This window comes from Chrysemys picta, chromosome 3, assembly GCF_011386835.1.
Source record: "Chrysemys picta bellii isolate R12L10 chromosome 3, ASM1138683v2, whole genome shotgun sequence".
Taxonomy (NCBI): domain Eukaryota; kingdom Metazoa; phylum Chordata; order Testudines; family Emydidae; genus Chrysemys; species Chrysemys picta.
In genome coordinates this window covers 146,193,914-146,211,009 of record NC_088793.1, presented here as the reverse complement: position 1 = coordinate 146,211,009, position 17,096 = coordinate 146,193,914, and the positions used below count along the sequence as shown (strand labels likewise).

The following is a 17,096-nucleotide window of genomic DNA, read 5'->3' as shown; positions in this document are numbered from 1 at the left end:
TAACTGGCAATTCCTAGGACTTTATAAAGGGTCTATTAAAACTGTCAAAATTTTCAAGGCTTAATTCCGACAACTGACAAACAATGGGATACATTCAGCCCTAGTATAAGCTGATGCAACTCCATTTAAGTCAATGGAGTTGCACTTGATTAAACTAAGGCTGAATTTGGCCCAGGATCTAGACACTGGATATCTCTCAATCTGATTTCATAAGGGAAAGGGGCTGAGGTTACTTGCCTGTTTGCCAATGTGTTTTTTTCTTATTATTCAACATATATTAGGTTTTATTCACGTATTTCAGCAGAACCCAAAGCCAGATAACAAGCCATGGCAAATCAACAGCTTGTGGTTTTAACATCATTTTTCAGTTCTGATCAGAAGCAGCCTAGTGAAACGTAAGGATTCAGGTTCAGTTGGCTCTCCCCAGAGCTGAAAGCTGATGTGAAGAAAATACATTACTACCTTTCGAAAAATCAGTGGGGAATTTTTCCAAGTGAAATGGAGCTTTTTTCTAGCATAGCACAACCCAATCAAAACCTCCCCCAACCATGTCATTTTACATAAATAGCCTGGGTGAAATCTTGGCCCCATTTAAGTCAATGGCAAAACTCCCACTGACCTCAGATGGGTCAGGATTTCACCCCCTAAATTTGGAACTTGTTGATTTTGCTCATTTCCCCGTCCATTTTTTAAGCACAAGTGTAAATTTTCTCAAAGAATTAGTAAACAAACATGAAAACATACCATTCAGATGTCAAAAAGAAGGGAATAGTATGGTGCAAAGAACTTTTCATGTCCATCATCTAAAGACAGTGCACTTAATTACAGGGGTATTGACATCTAAGAGCTAATGATAGATTATAACGGGTGGGGAAAAGGTATGAATGGGTGGAGGTAGTAACGGACTTGCAGAAGAATAAACCAAAAAAGCATAAATGGTGGGGGCTGGAATCAGGGGAGACTGTTATTGGTAGGGCAAGGATAGCTGCTTGTTTTCTTGTGATTGTCCTCAGCTCAAAGGTGAATGTTTGAAATAAATCCATTTGACTGTATAAGTTATCCAGCCATGATAAAAGGTGTGTTTTCACCAGTTAAGGAATTTGTCAGACTCTTTTTTGCACTTGGATAATTCAAAGGCAGCTTTTTATTTTATCCAATCTTGGCATGTACTTGAGATTCAAATGAGATGGGTGCAAAGACATTTGGTTTAGCAATAACAACATTATAGCCATTCAAGGTAATGTGTTTATTTGAAAATGCAATGGTGTAATCATCATAAGATAAATGCACTCATTCTCGTTTTCAGTAATCATAGCTCAGATATATTACACATATATTTATGCATAAGAGTTAAAGCTGCATTCAGTAAAACAAAGTATTACATTCACATTTAACTTTTTTTTTGTTTTGTATTAACTTTGAGGATGGATGTTTGATGTGTTTTCTGAATGACTGCAGGTGAAGATTTTGTAAAATTTCCACTTGTGGTTTTTAGTATGAATGCACATTCAAAGAACTGTGCAATGTATAATACAATTTGATGAGTGCTATAAAAACAGATGTGTTTTGTCTCTGTAGAGATGGCCTACAGTCCTGAAGCTGAGCAGGGGATGGAAACAAGTCACTCTTAGTCTTGTCTAAGGCCAGCCCCAGTAGCGTCATCTCATGACCGGTTAAGGAACTGCAGCACAATGTAATTTTTTGAACTAGCATATCACTTCTATTAGAGCCACAAGGTAAGATGGCAAATTTAGCTAATTAGTCTAAGAAGTATTATAAATGTGCCAATGGGACACAGGTTCCGTACCCTGAGGCTTCCTAGGACCAGAACTGTCTTTGGCTTATGGCATTCTCTAATGAATATGAAGACAGGAAATAAGAGAGGAGTTAAAGTATTGCTTTATTTACACAGGGAAAATCAAACCAGACCCATTGAGGAATGAGATCATTGAATGAACTCCCCCAGGAACTAAGTCCCATCACAAACCTCACCACCTTCCACTCTAAGTGGCAGGGACAATTCTTTGACCTTGCTTTTTCTAAAACAAACAACACGATATGTACATTGAAGAAAAAAAAACAACACTTTACCAAAACAAGACACCCCACTGCTCACACTTCTCCCCCTACAGAGGGGATGACAGAACAAGGGCACTCAGCTACTATAGTGATGAGTGCAGTATAAGAACCTATATAGAACAGAGCAGAATAGTTAATTTTGTACTGGACGTGTGTCTCCTTTTAATAGTTTGAACAGAGGAGGCAAAAAACCGAATATGCCGGCAGACTGAACCACGCTCTTACGTCAGGATTAGGATTGAGGCCCATTTGTGGGTCATTGTGGGAAAGTTTACTCTGCACCTACATGTGCTGTGGATAAACAAAGAACTTCATTCTCCAGTGCACTAAAATTCACTTTATAGAAGGAAATAAAAAAAGAGAGGAAAATTAATAATCTTCTGTTGATACCAGCAGTAAATGGTCCCCTCCAAAATCAATTTAGCTAACATTTTTCATTGGTTCTTTCAGATTAGGTCGCACCATTTTTAATTTTTTTTTTTTTAATATTGGTCTTTTTTGTGGGAATGGAAGCAAAAGTTGTTACTATGAAGTATTCATACACTAGGATCTTTAAATGTAGAATGAACTCACAAACTGGTTCTGCATTCATTAGTTTTCCTTTCCTGTTTATCCACACAGTCCAACATCTCAAGAAAAGTACTATGCCTGGTTACTGCTGTTATAGTGTTGCTGCATGACTAAATATTTCAAGTATGGTCATCATTTGTACAGATTAAATTTCAAATTACCAGCTAAAACAGAGAATAAATTCTGTATGCTGAGCCTTGAACCGTGTTCTAAAGCAGACTCTGACAGGCAAATTGAACTTGCTTAATCACTGCTGCAATATATTTAACAGTTAATCTTCTAAACAAGTTGTTGAGAATTCTAAAATTTTCAAGGGTCTATCAGGTAAAAAAGAAAAAAAAATCATTGGGTAGCAAACAAAGCAAAAGACAATAAAGTTCAACAAAAGGGAAATGGTAATTACTGCAAGAACAGCAGAATCAAATCTTTTACCAAATAAGGCTATGTGCAGTTATGATTTTTGCAGTCAGTGTAATTCAAAAGAAGCCAACATCATGGGCAAGATCCTCACTATAATGGGTCAGATCCTCTCCTGGCATAAATCAGCACACCTCCACTGACTTCCAACAGAGCTATGCCAATTTTCACAAGCTGAGGATCTGGCCCGTAGAACTTATGACATAAGAGAAAGTAAGCAATGTTTGAGCAAAACTCCATCTATTTGTTGTGTACACAACTTCAGCTTGTCATAACTTTTTCATTTCCCCAGTACTTTGACAGACAAGGTTCTTTGAGTACTTTACAAGATTCTCATATGCTTCTAAATGCCGACTGTATACAATCAATAAAAAGTCTGACCCAATACATTGTTAATACTACAAGGAGAATCAAAAGGCTCCTACATCATAATTTCATTAAGAAAGGACAATCATAATGAAATATTGTGCCTGAACTAAATCATTACTTCAGAAACAGCCAACTCATTGATTAGAACATTTAATAGGACACCATCAACTTGAAAATCAATTTTTTTTTAAATCACTGCTCCCTTAGCAATGTCAGTAATAATAACTTTAAAAAAAAATCTAGCTGAAAGGTGTTTTTAAATCAGATTTGTAATTCTCCAGTTTTACAACTTGTTTTCATATGCTAATTCCTATACAGGCAGGGTAAAGTTCACCCATAAGCAAAGGATGCACTCAAAACCTTTGCATCAGCTAAGTCCCACTTGTAGACCTCAAAACAGTGCTTTACTCAAATGTAAGTGGTGCATGGATTTCACACTTACAAAGTACTGGAGATCAGAGTGTAATAATGAGGAAGATGAAAATACATTAAATAGTGTGTTGCACTTTTGGTATTCTCACTGGACCTTTTGCAACAGAGTGGCCAAGTGAATAAAAATACAGTTATAATAGGTAGAAAACTAAATACTGAGTGTCTGACACAAGCAGCCAGAAAAGTTTTTAAGCCCTTTTCCACTTCTATCCAAATAGTTCTACAAGCTGTTTGTCTGACTTTATGCTTCCTTCTAATCTGCCTTCCCTGGCACACTGTCCTTTATATGTCATCAGTCTTTTCACTCCACTTTTATATGAAATATATGCCTGACTGGTTGTGCTATTTATGTATCAGCATTAACCAAACTATCCTTGAGAAGTTTCCTCAATTATCATAGCTTTACAGTATCTCTTGAATCCTGTGGGATTCCACATATAAAATGGAGCAATGAAAGCAAACTTGGGCACCGTATTAAAAAGCAAATGGCAGCAACACAAGGAAAGAAAAAAGGTATGATTTAGCATCCTGTTTCTTAGTAATGAAATCTGGTGTTCATTTTCTTTCTTCTATGCCTACACTGACTTTTTAAAAGCAATTTCCTTAAAAACATTTAACTGCAACTCATTGCTATTGGATCTCTTCTCATACATAGACTACAGTTAAAAATTGGCTTCCTTACAAGTCACATTTGTGTTTTAATGAAGAGTTTTCTACAGTACTTTCCAGAACTGTTTTAATAACAAAAAAAATTAACCTTTAAACTAAAGAGGCAACACAAATTAATGAGCAGTACAACTCTGAAAAAACATGACTTTATTTGTTTATATACTGCATTTATTTACTGCTTTATATTTTCACAGAATTTAGTAATTATCTAGAAAGCCTATTAAAATAATGATAATTACATAGTAACTCATGTTGCCACTACTATGTTCCATCCTAAGAGCTCATTGCTTCATAATGTAGTGCCCAAATGTCTTTTCACTGCTATGCAACATGTATTGAATCACAGTGGGTTCAAAATATATCTTCAGGGATAATGCATAGTGCCTGCTTAGGCATTGCAAATGCATCCATCACCATAGTATCTAGGGACCAGATTGTATGGCCTTACAAATCTGTTTTCTGACATTTAAGCTGTGCAAAATAATTGTGTAGTTTTGAGCAAAACTACGTGCATTATCTTTTCTCAGGGACATGAGGAAGACTGAGTATCCGTCATAAAATACAGGATAAACACAAAAGAGGGTAAAATTTGAGCAAAGTACTTTGTGCTTCTGCTTGGAGGTTTCTGTCTATAAATCATGGAGGAAGGCTCTGAAGTTGTTCAAAAACACACCTAACCTACACAGTAAACATATTACTGTAGGGTTGTCAATGTGATAACACTTTTAATAATATAATCATGTAAATGTGCTACACCATCATTCAGTACTGTTCATTATGTAAAGCATACAAGTTGTTTCTACATCACTTATTGATAATATGAGTATTTGAGCATTACTGCAGTGGGTATATAAGTATATACAGATTTTTGTGGTCTGTGCTGATATCTCTGACTCCTATTTGATTGATATGCCTGTGGGACACTGAGAAGGATGAGATTCATTTCTAACCTGTGACATCACAAAACCATATCAACAGAGGATCCCTGGGTGATCCTTAGTAACCTTTCAGTGTAGTGGAGAAGATTGAGAAAACCTTCACAGGGACCAAGAAAGAAAAAGAAGCAGAATGGACTAGCAGCTTCTGATTCCCAGTTCCATGATATCATAGGTGAGAACAGTTCACCTGCACCAATAAGAACATAAGAACGGCCGTACTGGGTCAGACCAAAGGTCCATCTAGCCCAGTATCTTGTCTACCGACAGTGGCCAATGCCAGGTGTCCCAGAGGGAGTGAACCTAACAGGTAATGATCAAGTGATCTCTCTCCTGCCATCCATCTCCACCCTCTGACAAACAGAGGCTAGGGACACCATTCTTTACCCATCCTGGCTAATAGCCATTAATGGACTTAACCTCCATGAATTTATCCAGTTCTCTTTTAAACCCTGTTATAGTCCTAGCCTTCACGACCTCCTAAGGTAAGGAGTTCTACAAGTTGACTGTGCGCTGTGTGAAGAAGAACTTCCTTTTATTTGTTTTAAACCTGCTGCCTATTAATTTCATTTGGTGACCCCTAGTTCTTGTATTATGGGAATAAGTAAATAACTTTTCCTTATCCACTTTCTCCACATCACTCATGATTTTATATACCTCCATCATATCCCCCCTTAGTCTCCTCTTTTCCAAGCTGAAAAGTCCTAGCCTCTTTAATCTCTCCTCATATGGGACCCTCTCCAAACCCCTAGTCATTTTAGTTGCCCTTCTCTGAACCTTTTCTAGTGCGAGTATATCTTTTTTGAGATAAGGAGACCACATCTGTACGCAGTATTCAAGATGTGGGTGTACTATCGATTTATATAAGGGCAATAATATATTCTCCATTTTATTCTCTATCCCCTTTTTAATGATTCTTAACATCCTGTTTGCTTTTTTGACCGCCTCTGCACACTGCGTGGACATCTTCAGAGAACTATCCATGATGATTCCAAGATCTTTTTCCTGATTCGTTGTAGCTAAATTAGCCCCCATCGTATTGTATGTATAGTTGGGGTTATTTTTTCCAATGTGCATTACTTTACATTTATCGACATTAAATTTCATTTGCCACTTTGTTGCCCAATCACTTAGTTTTCTGAGATCTTTTTGAAGTTCTTCACAGTCTGCTTTGGTCTTAACTATCTTGAGCAGTTTAGTATCATCTGCAAACTTTGCCACCTCACTTTTTACCCCTTTCTCCACATCATTTATGAATAAGTTGAATAGGATTGGTCCTTGGACTGACCCTTGGGGAACAACACTAGTTACCACTCTCCATTCTGAGAATTTACCATTAATTCCTACCCTTTGTTCCCTGTCTTTTAATCAGTTCTCAATCCATGAAAGGATCTTCCCTATTAACCCATGACAACTTAATTTACGTAAGAGCCTTTGGTGAGGGACCTTGTCAAAGGCTTTCTGGAAATGCTCTAAGGAACAGAGTCTGGCACCCTAATCACTTTCCCTAGGAGCAAAGCATCAGTCCCAGAGAAAGTGAGTTTTAACTTCATAGTCTGGGGAAGCTGCAGGAGGAGTTCTCATAAGTATTCACTGGACTGCCCTATGCAATACAGGAGAAGGGAAAGAGCCATTAAGAACCTCCCCTTTCACCCAAGGGAGAGCACACTGAAAGAAATCTTCTCCAATCCCCCAGCACAGACTAGATGAAAGAAGAGACGACTAAAGGGGGATATGAATGAGTTCCATAAAATCATGACTGGTGTGGAGAAAGTAAATAAGGAAGTGTTATTTACTCCTTCTCATAACAAGAACTAGGGGTCACCAAATGAAATGAATAAGCAGCAGGTTTAAAACAAACAAAAGGATGTTGTGAAGGCCAAGACTATAACCAGCTTCAAAAAAGAACTAGATAAATTCATGGAGGATAGGTCCATGAATGGCTATGAGCCAGGATGAGCAGGGATGGTATCCCTAGCCTCTGTTTGCCAGAAGCTGGGAATGAGTGACAGAGAATAGATCACTTGATGATTACCTGTTCTGTTCATTCCCTCTGGGGCACCTGGCATTGGCCACTGTTGGAAGGCAGGATACTGGACTAGATGGACCTTTGGTCTGACCCAATATGGCTGTTCTTATGTTCTTAAGGGAATGTGTGTGGGGGTCTAAGTAAGGGAAGGACAGAATAGAGAAAGAGTGAGACAAAAGGAGAGGGGAGAAAGAAGAGAGAATTTGAAATGGAAGTGAAGAAGTGGAGGGAGAGATCGAGGAGTTGTGAAGTATGACATAAAAGGGAATGGGAGAACAAGGATTCTATCCTTGCCTCTGCCATAGTCTTCCTGTGCGACCTTTGGCAAATCACTTAATCTCTCTGAGTTTGCAATCTGTAAGATAGGGATAGTATTACTTCCCTACCTCACAGGAGTATTGTGAAGAAAAATTCATGAATGTTTGCGAGATGCTCAGATACAAAGATGATAACCACAGAAACCCTATACATAAATAAAAAATACTCATTCAGGGCAGGGCTTGAAAGGGGTGAAGTATGGGAGGCACAGGGCCACACACTAAACAGTGAAGTTAAAAATAAAATACTGAATGGTTGCCTCTTTTACAGAGCTCAATTCAGGTAATGGTCCTGTAGAAAAAATAGCATGTGACCATATAATTAAAGGTTGTATCACAAGCACAATGGGGCAGAATTAAGATTGCATAGATCACCTTAATTTTTGCATTTCCTAACTTTTGATGTTTCACTTTACAGATGTAATGGTCTTTTAGTGAAGTTTTTTTTAAATGGATTTTCCTACTTGTTTTTTAAAAATGCTATGATGTACAACTATTTGCTAGATGTAATAGACTGTGTAATGTGTCTAATGAATGAGGCAGGCGCCCTTGCTGTATTCTGTATGCATGCTTCTATACCCACCTACACAGACCATATAATGCAAGCCCCTACATATATGTAAGAACTGAAATTCCACTCAATTTTCTTATGCATATATGGGCATATCCAGTGAAATACTGAGAGATAATCTCTTCAGCAGAAATTTCCATTCACATTATATATTCACACATGCTTCATGCCAATGAAACATTGGCAGTTTATTAGTCTCATTGTGTAATGAAATCCATGTGCAAGGTAATTTTTTTTTAAACCAAATTTCACTGTCTCATGAAAAGACACATCTACAATCTAGAGTCTATCTCCCTTAAAAATATCAGGTTTTCATCATTTCCAGATCAAGTGCTGGAGCTCTTCAGAAAAGGTTGCAATTTTTTTTTAGTTAGCTGAAAAATCATGTTTTTCCCAATCTGTATATTCTTGAAAACCAGTCGCACATTTCTGTGGGAAAAAACTTTCAGAAAAATTTTGCTCCCTAAGAGCTAGCATACCGAATTTCATCTGAAAAGATAAAACACTGAGCAAATTTTAGGAAACTGAAAATGAGCCATTAAAATGGAAATGCTTGGAAAACCTTATTATAGGTATCACTATGTGTTCTGCCTAAAATCCTAACTACAGCAATACAGTATTTGCAAAGCTAAGGTTGAAAATGAATATAAAAGTAAAGTTTGTTCATTATGAGCAATAAAAGCTCATCCACAATGTAACAGAACAACTGCTAATTTCAAGCCCCCAGCAAACAATTTAAACTTGCACATATGTACACATTTTTGCTGCTGTCTCTAAGGCGATTACACTAAGCCTCAATAACAACCTAAAACAGCGTTCTGATTTTTCCCTTGCAATAGGTGCCAATTATTAGGTGTAAGAGTTAATTGTTCAAATAGGGCATGAGGAATTATGCTTTTCACTTATGGGATAGATATTTTCTTTAAAACTTATGGAAAATTTGGTTTTAAAAAATAGAAAGGTAAAAACATATTTTCTCTGACCGAAACATGCTGTTTCCCTAGCTTCAATAGAAAATGATCCCACAAAGCACCTGCATGTATCAGTCTGTAACTTTGCACTGTGCAGCATTAAGCAATATCAGAACAGGGTCTTTTCAGCCAACAGCACAAATAAAATGTACTCAAATTTTTAAAAAAACAGGAGAATCTGACAAGGCTCAGATAATCACTAGTTTGTATGTTAGGAGAATGTCTTGATCAGGACAGGCCGAGACACCTGCCAATTATCAGAACTGGGATGTTTGTACCACACAGATCATCATTAAAACATGTGCTTTAAACCCTGAATCAGTCACGAGGTCCCTGAAAATTAGGGACCACTGAGGTAACTGAGTCTATAGATGCACTGGTTCACCCTGATCTTGTTTTTAAGAAATATTTTAAATTCACAGGCTAATTATATTTGTAACTGGAAAGTCCAAAAATCTTTGCTTAGATCCTAATCTTAATTTTTATGAAGATAACTATCCTGAGAGCAACTAAGCATGCTTTTGGTTTGTTTCTAACAAACCCTGTCTATAACATAAGTGTATAAAGTAGAGAAATGCATTATGATGAATACAACTAAATTAATAAATATCTATACATGCACAATCACTTATTAGTATGCATTTCCAAACATAACATTCCCCTTCCTTTCCACCGAATATTATAATATACTGCTTTTTCTGAGTACTTTTAAAAAACTACTGTACATGCTGAATCAAAAAATATCTGGCCTCAGGCCAGGAAGGAAGGTGTGTTACATGTTTTAACAGGTCGATTTCCACTCTCTCAAAGTTTTCAAATATTTGTGAAGAAATCAGATTACAGAACATCTTTACACAGCAAATAAACTAGGTAAGTGCCCATCCTCAATGTTTCATCCTTTCTAACAAAAATAAAGTCAAATAAGGAAATTGCTTAGCTGTGGCAATTACCAGGAATTAATAAATACCCATATTAACAGTAAATGTCAATTACAATTAATTAATTAAGCATTCGTTAGTAAAATCCTTTTAAAAAAAAAAAAAAAAAAAAAAAAGGATCAGAATATCCACACTTCACAACGACATCAGTGCTGTATTCCTCTTTTTACAAAGCATGTTTTTACAGCAAAAGAAAACGTATGTTATTCTAAGGTGCATGTTATACCAAAATGCATCGTCAAGGAGTGTGCTTAGATTTCAAAAGAGTTTGCATCCACAGCAAGGTAATCTAGTAACAGTCTTAGAGTGACTGCTCTGTACTTTGCATCTTCTGTTCTGGATGTAAGAGAGGAATTGGATCCCCCCCCTCCCCGAAATATCGTGCACTTTTAAAAGGGCAACATTGGCCACCATCAATGCTGCCTGACATTTTGTTTATACTACCAAGAAACTAAAATTATAATGTGCATATCTATGATTCCTTGAGTGCACATTGGCAAAATAATTGATAAAAAAGGTGTGGGGATAAAAATACTATGGTATTTTCATAACAACAAAAAACCCGCTCTCAACAGCAGCATGAAAATGTTTTTGTGAAATAAAGAATTTAAAGTCAATATGCCATACCTGTCTCTATATATCAAGATTTCTCTTAATTTACAGAAAAAAATATATGTGCATAAGAGGTACTACCATTATTAAATTATATAGTGCAGTTAAACTATGTAAACTCATTATCCCACAAATTATTCAGGATTTGTTTCACCATAACTTATCAGTTTTAGGTTATAGACTAGTATACTGTAGATACTCATTAAACAAGTATGGAAGCATGAGCATTAACAGTAACATGACTACTTCCCACAGAGAAATTACAATATGTCAGAATTCTTAATTATAGTTCTAAAATTTCAATCTTCTGTTAAGATATTAGATACATAATAAATCTGCTTTATTCACAGGACAAAAAGGGCAAGAGTTGTAAGCTGGCAACTCTGTACTGTAATAGGAATGCAGAGTCAAGCAACTCTCAGACGGAGCTTTTCAGGATAGTTTCACTAACTCAAACTAGTTTTCACCTTCATTTACTACAGTTTAAATAAATAGGGGAAGAAACAAACTTTTTTTTGGTATCTGACAAATCTTTCAGAACGTATTAATCCAAGCTTTGAGTTATGTTTTTTTTTTTCAGGAAAAGCTGTAGTCCAGTACACTGTAGTCCTGCAACTGAAACTTTAGATTATAAATGCAGATCTATTCTCTTTAGGACATCCGGGAAATGATCAAGAACATTTCAGAAGGAAACCAAAAACCTTGACTGACACACAATTGCTTTTACTTAAGCACAGCCTCTCCACACAAAGAGTAACAGCTGCGCAACTGGTACTAATCACTAAAAATCTTCCTCTCTCTGTTAGCCAAGAAAGCTAAAGATAAGTATGGTTTGAGGGTACTTACCTACTCTGAAATTTGTGGCTGTCAGGGTGTCAGCTGCATGGCCATTTTCACTAATGAGGGTGGTGGTATTTCCCTTCTCACAGTTGTTCTGACAATTGCCCTTGGTACAAGTCACTTTACAGATGCTGGGAGTAAAGACCACCTTGATGCGGCCAGTGTGATTTCCCACTGCGAGCGGAGGCAAAGAAAAAAAGAAAAACAAACAGATCACTTTGGTATCCATTGATTTCCTTCAAACGATAAAAAGAAAAAAGCGACAGGTCTATAGGAGGAGGCAGCCTGCAGTGCTCTCTCTCATCGATCTCCAGTGGTGTCTCAGGAACAGAAGTAGGAAGCTTAGCAAACAGAACTCCGGGATGCACTCCAAAACCACATTTAAAGTCAAGTCACTGGAGTAGGATTAGTAATCACAATGCTGCACTTTATTCACAGTCAGACAAAGAGCAATACCAAGGGCATGACAGCTTAAATAGCCAACTCTGACAAGCAGATGTAATGTAAAGAGGCTGACTGTGCACCTAGGGGTGAATAAACTCTTGTGTCCTCCTGCATACTTTTCCTGTTTCTGCTCTTATTAAGTCACTATTTGTAGCTCAACCCCTGGAAATGTTTTAGGCATGCGGCATGTCTGAAAACATCTGTCTCAAATCTCCTGGCACCCCAGCCTGAAGTGATCAAACCCTGTGACGCAGCTGCCTGGACCCTTTTTTTTTTCCTCTCTCTCTCTTCTCTCTTCACAGTTTCTTGGCACTATTACTCCACATGGATTTACATATTATAGATTGAGTTTTGCAATCAACTGTTTATACTTAAACAAAGGTGAAGCAGGGGAAAGGCCTAATAAGTATCAATAGCTTAAAGTACTCCTTTAGAGCTCTTATAAATCTTATAGGAGAAAATCTGCCATTTCCCCCTTTTGTTTGTATGTTTTGTTTTTTAAAAAGGTAACAAAGATTGACCATATACTAATTGGAGTTTAAACTCCTCAGGCCAAATTCATCCCTCATGTAAACTATCTAACTTAAGTGGGTTTTACATTATGGATATATTTGGCCCCTCACCTGGATGTTAAAGCCAAAAGCTAAAGCTAAAGAAAAAGAAAAAACAAAGAAGTGATTCTATTTTGAAACTATTTCCAAATAAAATCTTTTTTGTTGTTTTATTTTTAGTTATTACTATTTTGTCAAGTACTTGTAAATATATTAGGATACATTTGTGAAAATTGTCCATTTCAAATTTTACATTTAAAAAACAAATGAGAGACATACAGAGAAAGATAATCTCATTTCTTATACTGCCCCTGCAGCAAAAGCAGTCGGATTACCCACAAGCGGTCCAATCCACTTTATGAAATATCCTCTAGATAAATATTTTTTGATAAAACTCAGGAAGATTAAGAAAATCTTCCCACTTCAAAAGACTATACATTTATATTGTTTCTGGCTCTTTATAAAATAAATAAATTAAAACAATTGTGCCAACTGTCTTTTCTGCAACAAGGGGCATTACTCTAGTTGACCAGCAGCTGCATTACAGATGTTTCTACCTTATCATAAACAATACTTAAAAAACAAGCATAGGCTAGAAATACATAGAAACGAAGCATTTAGTCAACCGTCTGATTTCATTAATTTTAATTAATTTAAAGGCACTTTAGATTGTTCAGAAGCTAAGCCATTGTTTATAATAACTACTGATACACCTTCCCTGACAAAAAGAAATCAAATGGCTTGAATTGTGAAGATTTCCAAAAGACAGATTTAAAAGCACCTAAGACAGTTTCACAAGAAATATTAGTGTTTTATATTTTATTTGGAAGATTTCTTTAAATAAAAAGTTATTTCCCAGAAAAAAAAAAGTCTTTCTATTTTATATTTCAAAGGCATTTTTGTAACAGGTTTCCTTTATGAAGTGATCTAAGTAAAAAACATGCTTAGTTGAGTAACAAAAGTAGGTCCTAGCTACACTATAAAAATGACTGTATTCGGAGACTCCCATTAGCGTCCCAACTCAGTCAAAATACAATTTGGCTTTGCCAGTGTAGATGAAACTAAACCATGTTCTAATTGTATTCCGGAAAGGACAGTTACCTGTTCTGTAACTGGCGTTCTTCGAGATGTGTTGCCGTTGTCTATTCCTGCTGCTCCGTGGCTAGATGCAGAGGAGGGGAGGTGTACCAAGGCTGTTCGACGGGTCCTGCTTGAGAGCAGGAAGCCGTACACACGGAGGTCCTACCTGGCTAAGTGGTATCAGTTCTCTATATGGGCGAGGGAGAGAGGTTCCTCCCCCCGTCTGCTCTGCTCCAGCTTGTCCTGGACTACCTCCTGTCCCTTAGGACCCAAGGGTTGGCTCCCTCCTCGATCAGGGTGCACCTGGTGGCCATCTCGGCCTTCCACCCTCCGACACAGTCCGTGTTCTCCCACCATATGACTTCCAGGTTTTTAAGGGTGGACAGAGCGTTCCCTTATGCTAGACCCCCGGTCCCACCGTGGGACCTGAACCTGGTACTGTCACGCCTCACGGGGCCACCCTTTGAGCCCCTGGCCACATGCTCCTGGTCCCACTTATCAGAGAAAGTGGCGTTTTTGGTGGCTATCACCTCAGCCCGCAGGGTGTCGGAGCTTAGGGCACTGACCTCTGAACCCCCATACACTGTTTTCCATAAGGGGAAGGTCCAGGTTCGCCCGCACCCGGCCTTCCTGCCGAAGGTGGTCTCGGCGTTTCATATGGACCAGGCCATTTTTCTGCCAGTCCTGTGTCCTAAGCCCCGTTCCTCCAATGAGGAACGACGCCTACACATGCTAGATGTGCGTAGGGCGCTGGCCTTTTACTTAGACCGAACTAGACCATTCCGGAAATCCCCTCAGCTTTTCATTGCTACGGCCAAACGCATGACAGGGCAACTGGTTTCCACGTACTGTGGAATACACAGGAGCAATCACTCGAAGAAGAATCATTGTACAACACTGCCAAGTCCTGAGCGGTACAACAATTTGGGAACAAAGTTAAAATACAATTTGATCAACAAAATAATTTTTACTACACAGCTAATAATTTACGTGAAAACGTCCATGGCAGGAACATGTTGGGGGATTGGTTGGCCTGACTAAGGATTAGACCCAACATTCAGTTAGCTCTCACTTCTCCAATTGTAAATTTGCAGTCTACTACTGCTGTGTATGTATATGTGTGTGTCTCAGAGAGAGGAAGGATTTTGGCAAGTAAGTTTAGGTGTCTAAATATGAATTTAGGTAACCAGGTTTTAAAATGTTGGCCAATGTCTATAAGAGTGAAGAGTCTCCCTAAAATCTTTACAGGTGGCCTTCCAGGTGAGTAAAGTATTCAGACAGCCATGCAATCAAAGCCATAGAGGATTAAAGACAGAGGATGTAAAGTGACAAATGGTGATTAGAATTACTTGTACAATCTTTTTGATAGATCACCAATTCACTTTTTCAGGGCATCCCTGGAACTAGCATTCTTCTTTTCCCTGCCTGGCTGGCAAGTACCCTTATCTTCTATTCCCTCAGCCAAACACATGGATAGGGTGCAAAGATGGAGAAAGCACCCCTGTAGGGTGTGTGTTGAGCATCTGTCTGGGGAAAAGAGGGGTCTCATGGACCACAGGGGGAAAAAAATGACAAGAGATACTCCTCCCTTATAATTATGGACCTTACTTTCCCTGCATATCCTCAGGTTCAGATACAATACTCATGAGCATGATATATATCCCTAAATAGAAGAAAGGTTAAAAAAAGAGAAACCACAAACTTTTAGGCAGAAACTCTGCCAGGTGAGCTCAGAGTTTTCTGCATCCTCTTCCCTTCTTCTGTGGGTTTTTCACAGGAGGGTATGACTTAGTCCTATCTGAGAAACAGTATCCTCCAATGCTTTCTTAGTAGATTTGGCAGAGTTGATGTTAAAAACAATAATTATTTCAGGCTTGACAAAGTACAGAACAGCTATGGCCTTGACACCTTCCTCGAGTTTGCCTAATTTATGGTATGGGAGGACAATGTAATTTAAGATCACGCACACACTATACTTCATCTTTACCTAAAAAGCGACAAAATGTCCTGTGGCACCTTATAGACTAACAGAAGTATTGGAGCATAAGCTTTTATGGGTGAATATGCATCTGACGAAGTGGGTATTCACCCACGAAAGCTTATGCTCCAATACTTCTGTTAGTCTATAAGGTGCCACAGGACACTTTGTCACTTTTTACAGATCCAGACTAACATGGCTACCCCTCTGATACTTGACATCTTTACCTAATGAACTTCAGAAGATAATGCCATTGTGCTATTGACAGGAACAAAACTGGAGCTTCTACTTTTTTAAACAAATTTATGACAGTGTATGGTGGTGACATCAGCACCATAGCTTAGCTCACGTTCTTTATTTATAGACAGAAGTATAGTATAGGCATCTCAAGATCCATTTGAAAGAAAGAGATGGAAATGGAAAACCTTGCTGTACAACTGGCTTTCCATTTGATGTGCTCATGATAACATAATAGCAAAATAATGGCAAAACAAGATAAGCAAATGAGCCTAAACAGGAAGAAAAGAGGCTCCAGGAGCAGATAATAGAGACACGGCATCATTAGCAAAGCTATCGAGAAAATTAACAGTAGAAATAGAGAGGATTTAAAAGTCTTGATTTTCTCAAGGTACAAGAGGCAGGTGTAAACTAGGTCTTCGGTCAATGGCAGAGTTATAGAGGGATGGGTGGCAACTGCCTCCCCCCCAGCAGCCTTTAGGAGTCCTTGTGGTGCCTCTTCACGGGTATAATGCACAGAGGCTGCTCTAGGTATAAGCAAGGTAGGCAGCTGCCTAGCGCAGCCAATTCATGGCAAGCTCGGGTGTGATCTGTAGTGGACTAGCCTGCCGCTGCACAGACTCACTGTCCATATACACCCTGACACGCATTAACAGTTCCCTATTGCACTTAGGGCTTGGCTACACTTGCAAGTGAGAGAGCATTAAAGCTGCCCCGGGCGCCCTAACTCCTGAGGTGTCCACACTGGCAAGGCACGTAGAGTGCCTGGACTCTGCAGCTGGAGTGTTCCTGGTAATCCACCTCTACAAGAAGCATAAAGCTTGCTGCGCCCTGGCTGAAACACCCGGGCGTCAGTGTGGACAAGGTGTTGCATTACTGAGCTGTGATTGGCCTCTGGATACGTCCCATAATCCCCTGAAGTCAAGTGGCCACTCTTCTCATTGTCAGTGTGGACGGGGGGGGGGGGGGGGGGGGGGAGTCTGCTGCTGTCTGAGTTTACAAGACAGCATGCTGACACACTCTCAGCCCCCCAAAACACACTGTCTCTCCCCCCACA

General features: G+C 38.5%; 1 protein-coding gene across 16 annotated transcripts in view; it reads right to left on the bottom strand.

Moving 5' to 3' along the window:
• Window positions 1-17,096, bottom strand: part of LTBP1 (latent transforming growth factor beta binding protein 1) — a 333,039-nt gene that overhangs the window by 204,862 nt on the left and 111,081 nt on the right. For 11 of the 16 annotated variants that reach the window (XM_008174460.4, XM_008174437.4, XM_042848435.2 and 8 more), the window contains exon 5: window positions 11,756-11,923. In XM_008174460.4, coding sequence (XP_008172682.2) covers window positions 11,756-11,923 — 168 coding nt within the window. Of the gene's footprint in view, window positions 1-11,755; window positions 12,323-17,096 lie in introns of those variants that run through there. The other 5 variants (XM_042848437.2, XM_042848438.2, XM_065589216.1 and 2 more) reach the window with 1 other exon arrangement.